General features: G+C 43.6%; 1 protein-coding gene across 5 annotated transcripts in view; it reads left to right on the plus strand.

The window, feature by feature from the left end:
* fynb (FYN proto-oncogene, Src family tyrosine kinase b) overlaps positions 1–15,001 on the plus strand; it is a 77,513-nt gene extending 62,512 nt beyond the window's left edge. For all 5 annotated transcript variants that reach the window (XM_051874601.1, XM_051874604.1, XM_051874605.1 and 2 more), the window contains 4 exons: positions 504–580; positions 8,111–8,264; positions 9,602–9,733; positions 12,408–15,001. In XM_051874601.1, the coding sequence (XP_051730561.1) occupies positions 504–580; positions 8,111–8,264; positions 9,602–9,733; positions 12,408–12,616 (572 nt within the window). In that variant the 3' untranslated portion in view covers positions 12,617–15,001. The remainder of the gene's footprint in view (positions 1–503; positions 581–8,110; positions 8,265–9,601; positions 9,734–12,407) is intronic.
* The last annotated feature ends 4,838 nt before the right edge of the window (positions 15,002–19,839 follow it).

The following is a 19,839-nucleotide window of genomic DNA, read 5'->3' on the forward strand; positions in this document are numbered from 1 at the left end:
GCCACGAGTTTACCTACCCTTTTGCCCAAAAGTCTTGGACATGTGGCATGTATGAAAACAGGTTGGGGGAAAAAAAGAATTTGTCCTAAATCGTCGTATTTTAATGGAAAACTCTGAGTGACGCTGTGGTGCGGCTTGATTTTGAACAGCCAGAGTCGTTGTTGGGCACCTCTGGATGGTGTGCGTAGGGTCATAGAAAACAATGTGTTTGAATTTTAAAGTGAGCGACCCACTTTACTCGTTGTTTTGCTAATGTTTGAGTCTCCTTTTGACACCATGAAAAGTGATAAAGCATAATTTATGAATCATAACCCGCCAAATTGACTAGTGTGCCGATATGCATTACCCGCCACAGTGGATGTTCACCCACATTTGCCAGATCGGCAGGTGTTAATTTCAAACCCTGCAGTTAATCAGTGATTATGCAGACGTGTATACAAGATCTTGTAGCAGAAATGTCTCTTGTATCTGTAAAGCTAACATGTGCATGTTGCATGTTTTAGGAAGCCTTCTAGATTTCCTGAAGGATGGGGAGGGACGGGCCCTGAAGCTGCCCAACCTCGTCGACATGGCAGCCCAGGTACAGCATCACTCTCTGTGTAAATAAGATGCACCAAAATGAAAATTCTGGGCCGAAAATGAAAAGTCTGGGCCAAAATCGAAAATTCAGGATGCACTTGGCCGAAAACCGAACCGAAAATAAATAATAAATTAATTATTCAAACTTATTTAATAATCAGCACTCAAATAGCTAAAACTGAGTTGTACAAACATTTAAAATGCACATAAGGCAGTTTTTATAACAACTTTTTAATAACAGAATTGTTTGTACTCCAGTTTGTTGGTGAAATATAAACATTTAAACAACAATAAACTGTAATAACTTGTTTTCATGGCAGATTTATTCAAACACAAAATATATATAATATATAATATATATATATATATATATATATATATATATATATATATATATATACAAACATAAATAATGAAGACATCACTAACAGGTTAAGTAAAAATATGTGTATGTATGTAATACAGTGCATATATTTAGCAAAATGCTCTTCTCTAGAGTTATTTTTTCTAACTAACTAATGTGTTTCTGGACATTGGGTTTCTTGAGGTAAATGTAATGTTAAGTGACATTGTATAGCCTACAAGCTGTTTTATTGATGTCTTTCCCTGGTTGAAACACTGATTGAGCAATTACATGAGACAGTATTCATTTAAATAAGTTGTAGTGCATCTTTCAACATAGGGGTGGGTAGAGTATCCAAAAACTGTAGTACTTATAGAAATATTTACTCAAAGTAAAAATAATAATCTTAATAGATACTTGAGTAAAAGTAAAAAAGTATCCAATGAAAAACAACTCAAGTAGCTAGTTACTAGTTACTTCGGATCATATATAGACTATATAACAACAATACAATAATGTTAATGTTTAGATAGATATTGAATTTAAATGATTATTATTATCATAATTAGATATCTTTGCAACAAACACAGAAGAGACCAGCATTATTTCTGGCTGTTTAACTGTTGTAGCTTATCCATGTTGTGTGCACGAAATAGACGCTGAACACAGTCAAAACGTGCCACCGGAGAAGCGCTAATTAAACGTCTGTTTCAGTCACTGATTTCAACCCTCCAAAATGTCTCTGGTTACGTATGTAACCCTCGTTCCCTGAAGGAGGGAACGGAGACGTACGTCAGTAGTGACCGACGAATTGGGATATCGCTAGAGAGCCCTATCAGCTTCGAGTGAACTACAACAGGCCAATGGAGTTGGCATGCGATATTTGCATAATGCTCACCGCCCCCACCAGGTGGTATAAATAGGGGAGCAGATGCCATCACACTCTGTTTTTCGCTGAGGAGACAACCTAGTCCACACTACAGCGAGGGTACAGCAACTGTGGCAACGGGATGTACGTCTCCGTTTCCTCCTTCAGGGAACGAGGGTTACATACGTAACCGAGACGTTCCCTTTCAGTCGGTCATGTTCAACGTACGTCAGTAGTGACCGACGAATTGGGATCCCAAATAAAGCGCCACAGTATGAACCCCTTCCAGTGCCCAGCGCAAGCTCTAGCCACCCGGTGCACCAGTGGGACGGGGAAGGGGGCAAGCTTACGCCGAGAGAGTCTACTGCTGTTCAGATATACCCACTAAGTAAACTAGACTACACTGGGGAAGCGAACCCATAGGGGACACTGCGGAGACCACCACCCACCCGTAGGGGAGGAATTTACGTGGAGAGTACACATATGGACTGGCCGTGGGCAGTACGCATATGGAGTCCCTGGGATGGCTCCACCTGGGTAGGGGGAGACTCATCTGACAGGTGACAGCAGAGCTGGCTCTGCTAAGGGAAAGACACGGGCTCACCGTGGGGAGTTGACCGTGGACAAATACACACATGGGACCACTCACGTGGAGGGGTCACGACATGTGGAACCCAGCCAAACGTCAACGTCGGTGACGGAGGTTTGGCCTGGCATCAGACACTCCGCAATGTCCGAGCCGAAGGGGGAGGCGGAGGAACTCGACAGGGTTCGCCAAGCGGGGAACTCGACTGGAGTAAAAAGGATGCACGTATCCGGCCCAGGGGGCGGGAGTGGCATTGCAAGCCGACACTAGAACGGGCTCTTCGCGTCTACCGGTTGGTGGAAGCGAGTACACGGGAAGATACCGGTTCTACACAAAGGCTATAGAATCTAGCGAACGTTTTAGGTGTCGCCCAGCCCGCAGCTCTACAGATATCTGTCAGCGAGGCGCCATGCGCCAGTGCCCAGGAAGAGGCCACTCCTCTGGTGGAGTGGGCTCTCAACCCGAGCGGGCAAGGCAAGCCCTGGGATTCATACGCCAGGGCGATGGCGTCCACTATCCAGTGGGCCATCCTCTGCTTGGAGACAGCCTTTCCCTTCTGCTGGCCTCCGTAACAGACAAAGAGCTGATCTGAGGTCCTGAAGCTTCGTGTTCTGTCCACGTACAGGCGCAGAGCGCGGACGGGACAGAGCAAGGCTAGGGCTGGGTCTGCCTCCTCCGAAGGCAGTGCTTGCAGGTTCACTACCTGATCTCGAAAGGGAGTGGTAGGAACCTTGGGCACATATCCAGGCCGGGGTCTCAGGATAACGTGAGAGTCACCGGGCCCAAATTCCAGGCACGATTCGTCAACCGAAAATGCGTGCAGGTCCCCTACCCTCTTGAGCGAGGCCAATGCAACCAGGAGGATGGTCTTTAGGGACAGTACTTTAAACTCAGCTGATTGCAAAGGCTCGAAGGGACGACCCTGGAGAGATGTAAGAACCAGGGTCAGATCCCAAGAGGGTACAGAGGGGGGCCGGGGAGGATTCAGTCTCCTCGCCCCCCTCAAGAACCTGACGATCAGATCGTGCTTCCCTAGCGATTTACCATCAACTGCATAGTGATGTGCGGCGATAGCGGCAACATACACCTTGAGGGTGGAGGGAGAGAGCCTTCGCTCCTGGCCCTCTTGCAGAAAGGAAAGCACGGCTCTGACCGAACATGATCGGGGGTCCTCTCGGCGAGAGGAGCACCATTCGATGAACAGGTTCCACTTCAACGCATAGAGGCTCCTCGTAGAAGGAGCTCTAGCGGAAGTGATAGTGTCTGCGACCGCTTGCGGGAGATCACTTAGAACCTCCGCATCCCGTCCAGGGACCACACATGGAGTTTCCACAGGTCGGGACGCGGGTGCCAGAGGGTGCCCCGTCTCTGAGTCAGGAGGTCCTTCCTTAGAGGAATGGGCTAGGGAGGTGCTGTCGCGAGGAGCGTGAGGTCCGAGAACCAGGTCCGAGTGGGTCAGTATGGAGCCACTAACAAGGCCTGCTCCTCGTCCTCCCTGACTTTGCACAGGAGCTGTGTGAGAAGGCTCACTGGGGGAAACACATATTTGCGTAAGCCCCGGGGCCAGCTGACTGCCAGGGCATCCGTACCGAGTGTGCCACCGGTCAGGGAATAGAACCACTGGCAGTGGGCAGTCTCCGGGGAGGCGAACAGAACTATCTGTGCCTCGCCGAAGCGCTGCCAGATCAGCTGGACCACCTGGGGATGGAGTCTCCATTCGCCCGGAAGCGGAGGCTGCCGTGAAAGCTCGTCGGCTGCACGGTTGAGCACGCCTGGGACATGAATGGCACGAAGCGACCTCACCGAGATGGCGGGCGAGTTGCGACATACGGCGGGAGCGTAGACCACCCTGATGGTTGATGTACGCAACGGCCACAGTGCTGTCCGAGCGGACCAGTACGTGCTTGTCTGTCAACAGCTCCTAGAAGCGGCCCAGTGCAAGATGTACTGCTAGCAACTCGAGGCAATTGATATGCCAATGCAGTTGGGGCCCCGTCCACAGACCCGACGCTGCATGCCTGTTGTACGTGGCCCCCCGCCCCGTGGCAGAGGCATCTGTGTGGACCACAGCATGCCTGGACACTTGTTCGAGGGGAACTCCAGGCCGCAGGAACGAAGGGTCCGACCACTTCGTGAGGGTGCGACGGCAGTTCGGTGTCACGGGGACACGGAACGTACCGCGCTGCCACGCCCACGGCCGCGGAGCCAGTGTTGAAGCGGCCTCATATGAAGCAATCCGAGCAGCGTGACTGCGGCTGCGGATGCCATATGCCCCAGGAGCCTCTGAAAGAGTTTCAGTGGGGCCGCTGTCCTGCGCTTGAGCGTACTCAGGCAGGTCAACACTGACTGGACGTGCTCCTCGGTGAGGCGCGCGGTCCGGGCGACCGAATCCAGTTCCATAACGAGATAAGAGATCCTCTGCCCGGGGGAGAGTTTGCTCTTGTCCCAGTTGACCCGAAGACCCAACTGGCTGAGGTGAGCTAACACCATGTCCCTGTGTTCGCACAACTGCTCCCGCGAGCTAGCCAGGATGAGCCAGTTGTCGAGGTAGTTGAGGATGCGAATGCCCTGTTCCTTGAGCGGAACAATGGCCGCCTCCGCAACCTTCATAAGATGCGGGGCGACAGGGCCAGCCCGAAGGGTAGGACTTTGTACTGATATGCCCGACCCTCAAACGCAAACCGTAGAAGGGGTCTGTGACGAGGCAGAATCGAAACATGAAAGTACGCGTCCTTCAGGTCAATCGCTGCAAACTAATCCTGGGGACGGATGCATTCGAAAATGCGCTTCTGCGTAAGCATCTTGAACGGCAGCCTGTGAAGGGACCGATTCAGGACACGCAGATCCAGGATTGGCCGTAGCCCACCGCCCTTCTTGGGTACAATGAAGTAGGGGCTGGAGAACCCTGACTCCATATCGGCTGGAGGGACCGGCTCGACTGCATCCTTCGCCAGGAGGACAGCAATCTCCGCCCGAAGAACAGGTGCATTGTCCAGGGACACACGAGTGTAATGGACACCCCTGAACACCGGGGGACGCCGGGTGAACTGAATCGCATAGCTGAGTCTGATGGTACGAATGAGCCAGCGGGACGGGCTGGAAAGTGCTAGCCAGGCTTCCAGACACCGAGCCAGCGGGACCAAATGCACCACAGACGTACCGGGCATGGGGCAGCGAGGTAGAGTGCTGGGACCCGACTCGGATGGCATAGCGGCCCATAGTGGGGTCAGACTCTGCAAGGTGGCAGTGTGAATGGGAGACGGCACATAGGGGGGTGGCCTCGACCAACACACTGGGGCCTCGCGCACTGCCAGCCGCGCTCTCTTGGGACCTGGAGGGTTAGAAAACAGTTCTACTTCGTGGGTACCGCTGGACTCCGGAGAGCCAGCGGCGGAACAAACCAAAATTCTCCACCCGGCCCTCCTCCGGGGAGGGAGCGATGCGGGCATCGTCTCCCGAAGAATTGTTTACTTCAGCTCCAGGTCACCCGTTTCTCCAGGACCGCTTCTCGCTAGCCAACTGGCTTGGCTGCGGGCTGAGCAGGCTGGATTTTAGGCCAGATTGTGAGATGAGAGCATCGAGAAAGCGTACTAGACGACAACACATCTGCAAGGCTAGCCAGGGGTGTTTCCTGACCACCATAGTGGACATTGTCTGGCCAGGGGCCTGCGCTATGACTTACATCATGCGTAGCTCAACCCCGACTCAGAACTACCCATATGCAATGAGTGCTTTGGCCTTCCCGTAGCACTGCCACCCCACCACAGAGGGTAGTGAGAGAGAAAAAACTTTTAATGCAGATTATGACCCTTTTGGCGTTCCATATTTGGCACCAAAAAAGGCTTCCAAACTGCCAAGTTTTTCATGCACGTCCGGGCTAAAGACAGGGGGTGGGGCAAGGCGAGTATGCGTCGCACCACGCCCCCAGGGGCCCGGGAAAGCATGGTCGTTAACTCTGAATCTGATTCCGTATGAGCACATCACAACCGTGGGACGCACAGCCTCATCTTCATGTCCAGAGCCCAACAACCCTCTCTCCAATGTAGCAGTTGACATCTGATCCTCTGCTGGAGCCCTGACTAAGACGCTAGGTCCCCCATGAGAAGGACCAGCAATCCACCCAGAAGCTATCAGCCATGTGGGACAGTGAACGTGGCCGTCTAACTGAACGACACACGGCGCTGAGCGCCGACGTGGCCATGTTGTTACCAAACATAAACCACCCACGAACACAGTCACAGCATGTTTGCGATGCATTAGAGGAGTGGGGGGCCCACGGAGATTGGCTCGGCGGGTATTGCCCCACTGTGATCCTCTGGTCACCCTGGCTTATTCACCAAAAGTAGTACTTTTCTGATTCAGAAAGAGAAACTAGATTGGGGAATAGGTGAGGGGACTCCACCTCATTTGAGGCACTCGAGTCTCGACCACGCATCTAGAGCGCCGAACAACGCGCGCTGTCAGCCGGCAGCTCGACGGCACACGGCGCGCTGAGCGCTCAAGCCTTTACGAGAAAGGCAAGACGAACAACGCGCCAACGTGGGCATGCTCTCTTTTTTTTTTTTTTTTTTTTTTTTTTTACAAGAGAATATGAACCACCCACAAACACAGTCTCAGCACGCTAAGCAGACATGAGAGAAAGTGATTGTGGCCGCCAGTGAGGATAGGAAACGACCGCCTCCAGAAACGCACAGACAGAATGACGTCTTGAAAAAGACGCAGTGTCTGTCTGTGAAGCTCTTTTAGAAGCTCTTGTTCTTTGTGCCGAAGCACACAGGGAACAGCCGCGATGTGACTGCAGGTACACTTTTTACTCCCTGAGTCACACACACAGAGGAACCGGCCCAAATCGCAAACCAAACGGGGCAAATAATGCTGTGAAAACAGCAGTTGAGAGCTGTATAACAGCTCGAGAAGCTCACTCTGGGAAAGCTCGCGGCCTCGCTGTAAGGTGCCATAAAGCCAGCACTGTAGAACAAAAGCTCTTCAAAGGTTTGCGAAGTCACTCTCAGACTAATAGCAGGAACACACAGGTTGACTCCGAAGCGAAAGACAGAGTGCGATGGCATCTGCTTCCCTATTTATACCACCTGGTGGGGGCGGTGCGCATTATGCAAATATCGCCCGCCAACTCCATTGGCCTGTTGTAGTTCACTTGAAGCTGATAGGGCTCTCTAGCGATATCCCAATTCATCGGTCACTACTGACGTACGTCGAACGTGACCGACTGAAAGGGAACCATTTCTCCCCGAAACCTAAAATAGCTGTTTCGGCCGAAAATTTCCAGTAGCCAAAATTTCGGTGCATCCCTACTGAATGTCATTGCATTCGATAAGTGGCAAACCACCATTTATTTCAAAGAAAGATAACACAAACACACTTATCAAGCAAAACCATTCACAGATACATTTTTAACTGTACTTTAAATGATATATTAATTATTAATATATAGAATAGATATACTGCTTAAAATACTTTTTGAGGCCACTGTAGATCAATGATGTAACAAATACACCAGGATGAAAATAACTGCTTTGGGCCACTCAACCTGAAAAGAATCTCTTCAGGCCTCTGTTGTGTTCATGAAGTTATATCATTTTATGTAGGTACTGTATCAGCACTGTAACACACAGAAGGCTATCTTTCTTAGTTTGGCCTATAGTAACCTCAGCACTTATTCCATAACGATTTGACTTTGCTCAGCAGATTTCATTGTAAGTGTTTGTATATTCAGGTGGCTGGAGGCATGGCTTACATCGAGCGGATGAACTACATTCACAGAGATTTGCGCTCTGCTAACATTCTGGTTGGCGATAACCTTGTGTGCAAGATCGCTGACTTTGGCCTGGCCAGACTTATTGAAGACAATGAGTACACTGCCCGACAAGGTAAGAGACACTTGATAGTTAGTTAAGAGTGAGAATTCATTGGACCCTAAACTAAAGTGTGATCCTTAAGTTTAGTTGCTGCATTAATTTTTTAAGTATAATCAAAATCATTTCAACTTAAATTAAATTAAACTGACTTGAAAAAAAACAGTTGAATCTCATGTAACATTATTTTAATAAAATTATTTTGATGAGTTAAAGTAATGCAAAAACATAAGCTTCCATGACTTATTGATCATATTTTTACAGTGTCCACAGACCTTCAGGAAACATATATACATTATTTTGGATGTTGGCCCCAAAGCATGGGAAAATGCTACTTAAAGAAGTGGTTGACCCAAAAATTTTAATTTTGTCACTTCCCCTCATGTTGTTTTTTCACAGAACATAAAAGTAGATTTTTTTGAAGATATTGTTTATGATTCTCTAAATACCCTGAAGACATAAAATAGCTGAATTCAATGTTTCTCAACTCCAGTCCAGCACATTTTTGTCTCCCCAGAAAAAAATTCTGCCACCCAACTGCTAATATGTTGGTGCCAGAATCTGCCACTTCTCAAAAATAGTTTCACAATTAATTAACAGATTAATTAATTTTATAGAGCAAAAGAGAATGTATCTCACTTGAGGCACAGTGGCATTTTGAGGCACAGTGGGCAGGGGTGTAGCTACATGGCTTTATGTGTTCCGTTCCACATCAGTTTTAAGTTATTCCATGCAGGTTACACTGTCACAGTTAGATTCATATTAAGTGATTTTCTCTAAATTTGAAGCTCTAAATTTTTTAATTAATTTATTTATTTAGCCACGCCAGTGAAATCACTGGGTCTTACTTGGCCGTCCCTGAAAAAAGGTTTAGGCTACGCCCCTGACAGTGGGGGCAGAGTGCTCCATGATTAATACTGATTATTCAGCTGGAATTAATGTAGGGCAGGACTTTTACAGTTTGAGATTTGATTGTATAGTGAAAAGTGAGCATTGATATTGTTGGTCAACACACACCATTGGTTACATCAGCAGAAATAAAAGTTGTTTCAGAAGATCTAATGAATTGTGCACAATAAGACCAGAGATATTAAGAATATAAATTTAAATTCAGGGCAATAGCACATATTGGGTGGCTCGAAGTCCTTTCCAGTTCTTGTCTCTGATTATTTCCTGTCTCTAACCCTACTGTCCTATCCAATAAAGGTGAAAAGACATTTAAAAATAAAAGTACATTTTGATGTCATGGTTTCAAAGTTTTTAATGATGGCTGACTTTGCACTGGAATTTCTTAAAGAAACGGTCTCACTTTCATTTTAATGCATATTCTTTCTCCCATGTCTGTATTTCAGGGGCTAAATTCCCTATTAAGTGGACTGCTCCTGAGGCAGCTCTGTATGGGAAGTTCACCATTAAATCTGATGTTTGGTCTTTTGGAATCCTGCTTACGGAGCTGGTCACTAAAGGCAGAGTTCCATATCCAGGTAAATCTTAAAACCAGCTACTCTGAGTGATAACTAGATGTATTGTGAAATTACTGTTGTGACCCTTTAAAAGTTTAATATACATCAAACTAAAATAATAATAATAATAATAATAATAATAATAATAATAATAACCTGCATCCAAAATAGGTGTCTTTTGAAGACGCAGCTTATGATTTTTCATTGTCTCTGTAAACCAAAAGACATGTCTAAACATTTAAAGGTGTTTAAATATATTTGCTGCCACTTACATTGATGCGTATCTGTTGACACACATATGTTGACTAATTTCTGAGAGGCATGTCCAGTCTCAGATTTTATTTTTCCATTTTATTTCAAACTGGCTCTTTCCACACCTTTAAGTTTTTCAGAACTAGTCATGTTTACATGTCCTGGGAATGCAGGATCAGCTGGAGGATTAAATCGACTGGATGAAGTATTTATCAGTATCGGTGTAAAATTTCTGAATTTCTGAATTTCTTTTAATTATACTCAGACTTTTAAAATACTGTATGAGATGCTGAAAATGGTGATGCATGGGTGAATTAGATTTGCACAAATTCTAAAAGAAAAAAAAACCTTGATCTTAGCTGGAATGTAGGGTAGAAATGAAGGGGAGGTTTGAAATGCCATTGTGTCAACCCAGTATTGCATCATCCACAGATGTTTGCAGGCGTTTCTCTCTCAGTGTTGTTGAAATGTGGTCATGTCCCTCATGATGATGATGAATCTTCTGGCTTCATAAGTGCAGTTTTGTTCCAAGATCAGTAATCTTTAGAGTTTTATTGTCCTGCCCTCGAAGCATCAAAAATGGTGATCTGAAATTGCATTTTCTGGTTTGATTGATATTTTTGGTCCGTTTTTATCTCCCTAGTCATTGTTGAAAAATTCACTTTGCAACATGAGTTTTTGGATCTCTTTATTAGTCATTTTGGTTCAAAAGTTATTACATTTCTTTAGCACTAAATGAATTCCAACAATAACTGGATGTATGTAGTAGTGCATGCCAGTGCAAAACTTGCTACTACAACACTAGGGTGTTGCTATATGGTTGCAAACGTGTTCTGAGTGCTTTTTAACATTTTGTTATGCAGTTGTAACATTGTTCTGTGTAGTTGTTTACTGGCCAAAGTCAAAAAAGTCACTGTCGGTCACCTATTTTATCATCCTCATGACAAAACAGAGCAAAACAAAAACTGAAAAGGGGTTTGTTCTAAATCCCTAACCCAACAATGTGCAATAATGGACCTTATTCAGATGGCATATATGATTTTCCACGAATGCTAACAAAACTGTGATGGAAAGATGCACAATCTGTCCAATGTAATTTTTGTACCTGTGAAAATACAACTTTCCTGGTGAAAAAAAAAAACTTAGTAGGACATTACGGGCCAGGACACACCAAGCTGATGGTCAGCCGTTCGGCAGTCGGTGAGTGTCGGACTGGCTAGTTTTGGCTACTTTAGTCTGACCTTCATTAGCCAATTGAGCATGTTGAAAAGGGGTCGGGAAAAGAAGTCACTCTGATTGGTTGTTCAGCTTTGTAGACCGGCACACAAGATGTATGTAGCCTAATTAATCTAAGTGAAGACAAACTGATCTGTATGATTCATATTCAAAATGATAAGCAAGTGCTGCTTTGTTTACGGTTTGTATATTTGCATTCCTAGTTCACGTTCCCTTTTTTGAATGTTGAATATAGACAACTGTCATCTGCTGTTGTGGACAGTTATTATCTCTGATGCAGGCGCAGAATGTACATGTTAGTTGGCCGTGAGCTGTAGTTTTTTGCGGTGTGTTCAAGCACAACTTTTTTGCCCAGACGCAGCTGGCATGTACCGACACCATCGTCGACTTTCGTCGCCGCTAGATCTTTGACGTCGGTTTGGTGTGTACCAGCCTTTAGACATCAGCACATACAGTCATTCTCTGTTAACTTCCGCATCCCAACTAACTCACCATATGGCTTGATCAATGGTGTGAGTTTGGACAGAAGGATTCTTAAGAGAGAGAGATGTCTGTTTCCACGTCTTCAGTTTTCATTTGCAAAAAAATTAAAAATGGCATCTATCATGAGGATACACTGCCATAATAATAATAATAATTTTATTCAATTTCTGTCTTGTTTTCCAGAAATTACACACTTCACCATTTTGCTTAGTGTGAGCAAATAAAAAATCCTGGGTTAGGTGCAAGCTCCAGGAATTGGCTAAAGCCTATATCACATAGCATGCTAATAATTTAGGAAATCAGTTGATTTTCAAAAACGAAAGATAACTGAAAATGGCCCATTGTTTATAGTTATTCATTTATTTAGCTAAAGTTAGTTTTTCCAAATACTCTCAATATGTATATTCCTTTATAGCAAGGGTTCTGTTCTCAACTCTGGCACTCAAGGTTCACTTTCTTGCAGAGTTTAGCTCCAGTCCTAAACAAACACATCTGAACAAGCTAAAGCGGTCTTTAGGCTAGAAAGTTACAGGTGAGTTTGATCAAGGTTGGACCTAAACTCTACAGGAAAGTGGACCTTAGGGGCCAGAGCTGAAAACCTCTGCTTTATAGTTTTGTCTTCTTAGTTGACACCTACAAAAGCCCTGCTAAGATTAACATCTGTAACATTGTTCTGCTGAAATTTACTCATTTCTCTTATTGAGTTTTCTGTTGTTTTTGATAGGGATGAACAACAGGGAGGTACTAGAACAAGTAGAGCGTGGCTACCGGATGCCGTGTCCCCAGGACTGTCCAAGCTCTCTACACGAGCTGATGGTTCAGTGCTGGAAGAAAGACGCAGAAGAGCGGCCCACTTTTGAGTACCTGCAGGCCTTCCTAGAAGATTACTTCACGGCGACCGAACCTCAATATCAGCCCGGAGACAACCTCTAAACCCAGCCTCCTGGAGTCACCCTGGTCTCCTTCTCCCCGGGCCATCTCAAGTGCCCTCTACTCCCTCCTGACTTGAGGCATGTACAGCTTCATGAGTTCACCCAAGCTCCTGTTACTCCCCTATGGCCTTGGTCAACTGAAGACTGAACAATTTGCACAGACTTTCAACTTGAGGGGTGTGTACATGAGCGAGCTGGGGAGGTAAACAGAGGGAATTGTGGGTAAAGTTGGGAGGCTGAGGACATGGAAATGCTTTTGTTCAGGGTTGTGGCCATAACCATTATAATAAAATAAAATGATGCCTGTATTCATTGTAAATACGAGATGCTTGTTTATGATTTATTTTTTTGGTTTGTTTTCATTCATATTTTGTTTCATCCCTGCTCATCTTTTGTTTTGCTTTGCAAAGTAGCAATTATGGTTGCATTGAGGAACCCGTTCTTCGTGAAGGATAAAGCAGACATTTATGAAGGGTTTGGGTGCGTGCCAATTCATAAAACAAATCTCTATGTCTGCTTGTTATATTAGAGATTTGAGAATGTATGTGTTTTATTCGTCCTCTCCTCTGCTGATGAGATCATGTTCCAGATGGAAAAATAAAGACCCAGAGTGTCTTTCTTACTCTAGTGGTTTTAAAATATCTCAAACTTCAAGGGAAATTCATTCCTTACATTTTCTTTAATTTATTTTTTTTACAATGCTTATTAAGATACTAAATTGATTTAACATTTTGTTAATCTCTGAGAATTGTGTCCTCTCCAAAGTACTAGATGTTAATCTAATGTAACAAAAATTATTTTACACACAATGTACATTGCAGTTTTGTATTTTCAGCCAAATGTTAAAGACATAAAGCATATCTCCATGGAGAAAATGCATCTTGTTAAGTTTCCTTGCTACCAGGTATTTTTGGGTATTCGAGTATGGATGTTTTTTCCATGGTGGAAAAAAAATGGTTATTCAGGTATAAAAGGTCCTGTTACCCCATACTTAGGCTGTGTCCAAAGCCTGAAAAATGATGCATTCACATACAGTATTCAGATTTAGGAAGTCACCAGGGCATGTTTGAATTCAATATTTGTGCAACGTTCTCTCTACTAGAAGTGAAATCATACTTTACACATATGTATGGTTATACTGAAGCTACAAAAGCTTGATTCCATGCATTGCTGCAAAAGAGAATCTCGAGGAGCAAGTTAAAGTTAGCTAAACTTGCTTATAGCACTGTCAGAAAACATGCAAAAAATTGTACCTTTAGAGGTACAACAGCTTGTCACTGGGGCAGGACACTCAAAGGGACAATTTTGTACCATATCTAAAAAGTTATTTTAGAAACCTTAAGTAATAATATGAACCCTTAAGATACTACTAGGTACAAGTCTGTGGTTTTCCCATGGAATTTGGCTACTTTTAAGTTATTCCCGATGGTTGATTTTATTTTATTTTTTTAATTCCGCAGGTTGATTGACCCAGCCAGAGTGTACAATTTCGGGCATTTCCACCATTGTCTTGTCAGTCATCTCTCCTTACTCTCATCAAGTGATAAGTGAAATCTGACTCCTGCTGAACTCTGCAGCTCATGCTGTATGGAGCAGAGCACACGCTTTCAGTTAATTGTTCAGTATAATGTTCAGTCAGTTGTCCGTTGTCCAACTGAACTAAATAGTTTTTATTTCTATAAAAAAGCAAAACAACAGTGGTAACACTGGTAAAACTGACTACCGCAGCAAGCCTAGGCACTACTATGAACTGCTTAATTGTAACTTTCAATTAGTTACAAAGTTGTCCCTTTAGGATACTGTCCGAAATGGGCATTGACATCATTAAATATTTGATTGGTCATGTCCAAAACCCTTTTGAATTTGTTCTTGATAATTAGACATGACATTATGGTGCCTTGGAAGCCGTCACGCAGAAATGTTGTTAGGTCATTGACTGACTGGTCAGCGAGTAAGCACAGCAGCTGTCTTCAGTTTCGGACACAGCCTCATTCAAATTAAATCAGGTTCTATTTGCCTTCAGTGGTTACCACAACAACTGGTCCCTATTTTCACAGACCTTAGTTTTCACGTGCCATTTATTCTGTTCTCCATGGAGGATACTTTTAAGAATTTTTTATTTAACCTAACACAAATCTATGTGGAACTGTTTGGATTTGGATCAATGGAACATTCCAAAGTACCATTTTTTCTTTTCTTTTTGGTTTGTACAGTGCTCATCAGAACGTCTTTAAAATCCCTTACCAACACTGCATTTGGTTTAACAGTATTGTAAGTGTTAGTAATCACCTCAAAATTATCTTTGCCATTCCCATTTTTTAACATAGCATTTTGTTAACTCATTTCCCATTTGGAAATAAAAAGTACAGTATTTTACACTTTATAAGCTTTGCTCCTCTTTCTTATTCCCAAGTAAATCCTTAAAAAACTAAGGTGGTTTCACATGCGCATAGTTCCCTTTTTGTCGGTCACTTTCGACATTGTCTCAAAACCTATACTGGGGGTCGCACTTGGGAGCCCCAAACACCTCTGATATTTCGGAAAAGGCCTATGAGAAATGGCAAGTGGAATTTGCATGCCACTCCCCCGTCATACGGGTATAAAAGAGTGGTGTGCATCCACTCATTCAGAACTGTCCTTCAGAGCCGAGAAAACTTCTCTCTCCATTAACCTCTGCCTAGAAGCTTAGTTAGATTCTTACAGCACATTTCAGTTGTCTCTCTCACATACGCATGGATAAATGCAAGAGAGTTTACCCTGGGCGCTTCAAGAAGCAACTATAAAAGAGAATTTTCCAAAAAGGAAATATTCTCTAACAAGAATTTCTCTATAAAAGACTGAGTTTCTCTAAAAGAGCAAGCACAGACGGAGAGCGTCATTTTAAAGATTTCTTTCCATCTGTGTGTTCTTGGGTGTGGTCGATATCTTTATATTTTCACTGAAAGAGCTTGACCATGCCAACATTTTGATCACGACCCTCTTTTTCTAATAAAGGAAGTCACCTCAGCTACTCCCCATCCCGGTCTTTCTGCAATAAATAAGGGCTACAACAGCGAGGGCGATTAGAGGTCAACAATGGTGGCTCAACCTTGCAGAAACCTGCCCAGAAAGTACGCTTTCTTGATGCCCCCATATTTCAAGGTGGCCTATTTGATGACACCACATTGCCCCCAGTGTAGCCTGGGCCGGCAGCTAGACTGCAATGGTCCTCTCACAATAAGGTGTACAGCTCGCCTGCTAGGAACCCGCATAAGTGTTCGAAGTGGTCTTGAGATGGGCGTAAGGATGGATGAGACCCCGCTGACCTGCTTGCCCCTGAAAATGGAACAGGTCTCACGACGGGAAGAGACTTTTTCATTTGGATTTTTCTTTACCCCATACGATCCGGCTCGGCTATGTGATTCAGTTCACCAGACATCCACCAGGTACAGTAGTGTGCTCTACACCTCAATGCAAGGCGAGAGTGCTGCTGTCTTGTGGACAGAGATTGCAGTCCTTTTAAAGAAGGATGTGATGGAGCCTGTCCCTCCAGCCAAGATGAAGAAGGGGTTTACAGCCCTTATTTCATCGTGTGCAAGAAAAATGGTGCATTGCAAACAATCATGTACTAAAATTGTTTGTGGTGATTGTCCTGAAGGTCGCTCCCGTTGCATGTCACAACTTGCCCACCATCTCCTCCTCTGGAGTAGATTAAGTTGCTATGAGCTCCTTATATTCTGTGCATCTTTAATCTTGCAGCTGATACACTCTCGCGACAGGTCGCGCTCCACCGAGAGTGAAAGCTCCACCCCCAAGTGGACCAGCTGATTTGGAGTCGATTCGCAGAGGCTCAGGTAGACCTATTTGCCTCCCAGGAAACCTCCCATTTTCTCTGTGGTATTCCCTGACCAAGGCCCCCCTCACCACGGATGCACTAGCACACAGCTGGCCCCAGGGCCTGCACAAGTACGCACATCCCCCACTGAGCCTAATTGCACAAACACTGTTCCAGGATAAGGGTGGAAGAAGAACAACTACAAAAGTTTGTATCCTTTTGGCCCAACAAGCCTTGGTTCTCAGAACTCATGCTGATGGCATCAGCCCCTTCCTGGTGAATCCCCCTGAGGAAGGACCTCCTTTCTCAGGGGCAGGCACAATCTAGCACCACACCCAGACCTCTGGAACCTCCATGTCTGGTCCCTGGAAGGGAATAATTCAGAGGTCTGCCAAGGTAGACACTATCACGCAGGCTAGAACCCCCTCTATCAGGCAGCTAAATGCCTTGAAATGGCACCTTTTCCCTATGTGATGTTCCTCTCCAGGGGAAGATCCACGAAGGTGCAGAGTCAGTTCAGTGCTTTCTTTCCTCCAACTTCCTCCAGGAAGTATGGCATTAGTTTTTACTGTTACGCTGATGATACTGAGCTCTGTATTTCGTGGACCAAAAAACTCCACACGTAATAACCTAGAAAACTCTCTAACACTTGATGGCTGCTCTGTTACGTCTTCATCATCACTTAGGAACCTGGATGTTATTTGATAGCAATCTTTTATTTGAAAACCACATTTCTAGCATCTGTAAAAACACATTTTTCTGTCTTAAAAATAAATCTAAATTACAACATGCACTCAATAACAAATCCAGAAATGTTACTTCATGCATTCATGACATCAAGGCTACATTTTTGTAATGCTCTACTGGGTGGTTGCCCTGCAAGCTTAATAAACAAACTCCAGCTGGTCCAAAATGCAGCAGCTAGAGTTCCTAATAGAACCAGGAACTATAACCATATTAGCCATATTTGCACTACATTGGCTCCCTATTAAACAAAGCAAACATTTTAAAATCTTGCTAATTACTTACAAAGCACTAAATGGTTTAGCTCCTCAGTACTTTACGTACAAGCTCTTAATGCATTATAGTCCTTCACGTTTATTGTGATCTTAAAATTCTGGCCAAATGATAATAGAATATCAAAATAACTAGAATATCAAAAATCAACTTTTTTATATTTTTGACCAAACTCTGAAACAGTCTTTGTAGCCTTGTTCGGGAAGCAGAAACACTCTGTCAGTTCAAATCAAGACTAAAAACACCTCTTTAACCTGGCATATACATAACACTATCACATTTCTATAATTCACATCCATTAAAGGATTGTTAGGCTGCATAAATTTGGTCAACTGGAACCGGGAACACTTCCCATAACACCCAATATACTTGTTACATCATAAGAAGAATGGCATCTACGCTAAAATTAGTGTCTCTGTTATCCCAAGGTTACCATAGTCCACTGTATCCAGATCATATGGTGGACCTGCACCTAGACACGACCACTCCAGCTAACAGGGAACATTCTCATAACTTTGGCTAATGTTCTGGCAAGGTTCTCTAAAAGTTATAAACAAATGTTTTTCCTTCTTTGTTTTATTTTATTATTATGTTTTCAAAAGATTAGCAAAAAACTTTATTTATACCATGTTTGTAGAAGGTTTTTTAAATGTACTCAATGTTGGGAGAAAACATTCTTAGAACAACATTCTTGGAACATCCTTTAAACATTTAGAATAAGAGCTACCTTCGACTGAATAAGGCTGTGTGTGATGTTTTAAAAGAACATCCTTGGAACGTGGGAAAGTTTTGTAGCCTCTCCCATAGTTATTGTTCCTAACTTTTTTCTTACATTTATGTAAAGGTTAAGCAAGTGATAGAATTAAACACTTTCCAAACAATGTTCATGAAATCACCACAAACTGTCGTTAGTATTTGATTAATGTTCTCATAATGTTGGCAGAAAACATTCTTTGAACAACATTCTTCAAACATCATTTAAACATTGAGGATCACTTTTTGGCTTAAAATGGCTTATGATTGGACAATACACAGCAAAATCACCTGTGTTTAATGAACAGTGCTCAGTGTGACTATTAATGATGACACCTGATATTAATGAGAGTTTTGAAGTCACCATTGTGGTGTTTAGTGTTCAGGTTACTTTATTAATTTATTTATACCCTTGGGTAAATTAGGTTGCAGTGGACAAGTTCAGGCCGTCTACACATAACACAGACATTCCAGTAAACAACAACAAGATACATGTGTTATAGTACTCATCCCCCCACTCAAAAAAGAAGTATATATATATAATTTAAAAACATGCTATATCATATTAATTTGAGTAATGGCTGCTGGCACAAAGCTGTTTTTTTACCGTTTTGTTGTTAGATTTCGGGACAGGAACTATCACTGCATCCTTCCAAACATTTGGAACATGCTGTACCTTTAAAGACATATTAAAAATATAATCAAATACAGGACTCTGTATTTTCTTTTGCACAATACTTGAATGTCCGCCCACAAACGTTGTCAGGCTCTTGACTCTTACCGATAGGAAGGCCTTTTCCTTCCCTTCCTTTTTCCTTCTTTTTGACCTGGCTGCTGTTTTTTAAATTACCAAGACTTATTATACTTTTCTAGACCAGGCTGAACCAAGCTTATTTGCAAGCTTATCTTACTCTCTAATCTTGATTTAAAATTATTTTTTGCCTATAAAATTTCTGCCTTCAGCTCTCTAGTCTAGTAGATATATGCTTATGCATCATAAGTTGATTCTCTTTGTTTAAACACAAGTCTCTTATTCTGTATGCTGGACTTAACAGATTTAGTCACCCAAGGTTTGTTATTTGGGTAAATTCTAACTTGCTTACAGGGAATTATCATATCCCTACAAAAAGCAACATACAAACAAGTTACATCAGCGAGTGCATCCATTACCACAGGATTCCCTGAATATATTCCAATCCGGACAATCATAACATTCTTTTAGACAAAACATAGTTTCCTCAGACCAGACCTCTATGTGCTTAGTTTGTACATTCTCCCTCTTAGACAGTTTTGTATATGGGCAACAAGAACACAGTTATGATCTGCAGAGCCCATTGGAGGTAGTGGAAATGATTTAAAAGCGACCTTCACTGACCCACAACATAAATCCAATATCTTATCCCGCCTAGTTGGGCAGGTAACATATTGATGATAATTTGGAAGTGACTTTTCCAGAGAGACATGATTAAAATCATTAAAACCAAGATAAAATTTAAACTACAACTACCCAACTACAGTGTTTCCTGTAGGGCACTTGACCCTTGATTATTTTGTTAGTTTTATCTGTTGCTACTTTAACACGTTTACTGTGGTAGAGGAAATCGAAACGGAACAACAATCTCAGGTGATGTTGGCTGTGA

The sequence above is a fragment of the Ctenopharyngodon idella genome, chromosome 20 (genome assembly GCF_019924925.1).
Source record: "Ctenopharyngodon idella isolate HZGC_01 chromosome 20, HZGC01, whole genome shotgun sequence".
In the NCBI taxonomy this organism is placed as follows: Eukaryota; Metazoa; Chordata; class Actinopteri; order Cypriniformes; family Xenocyprididae; genus Ctenopharyngodon; species Ctenopharyngodon idella.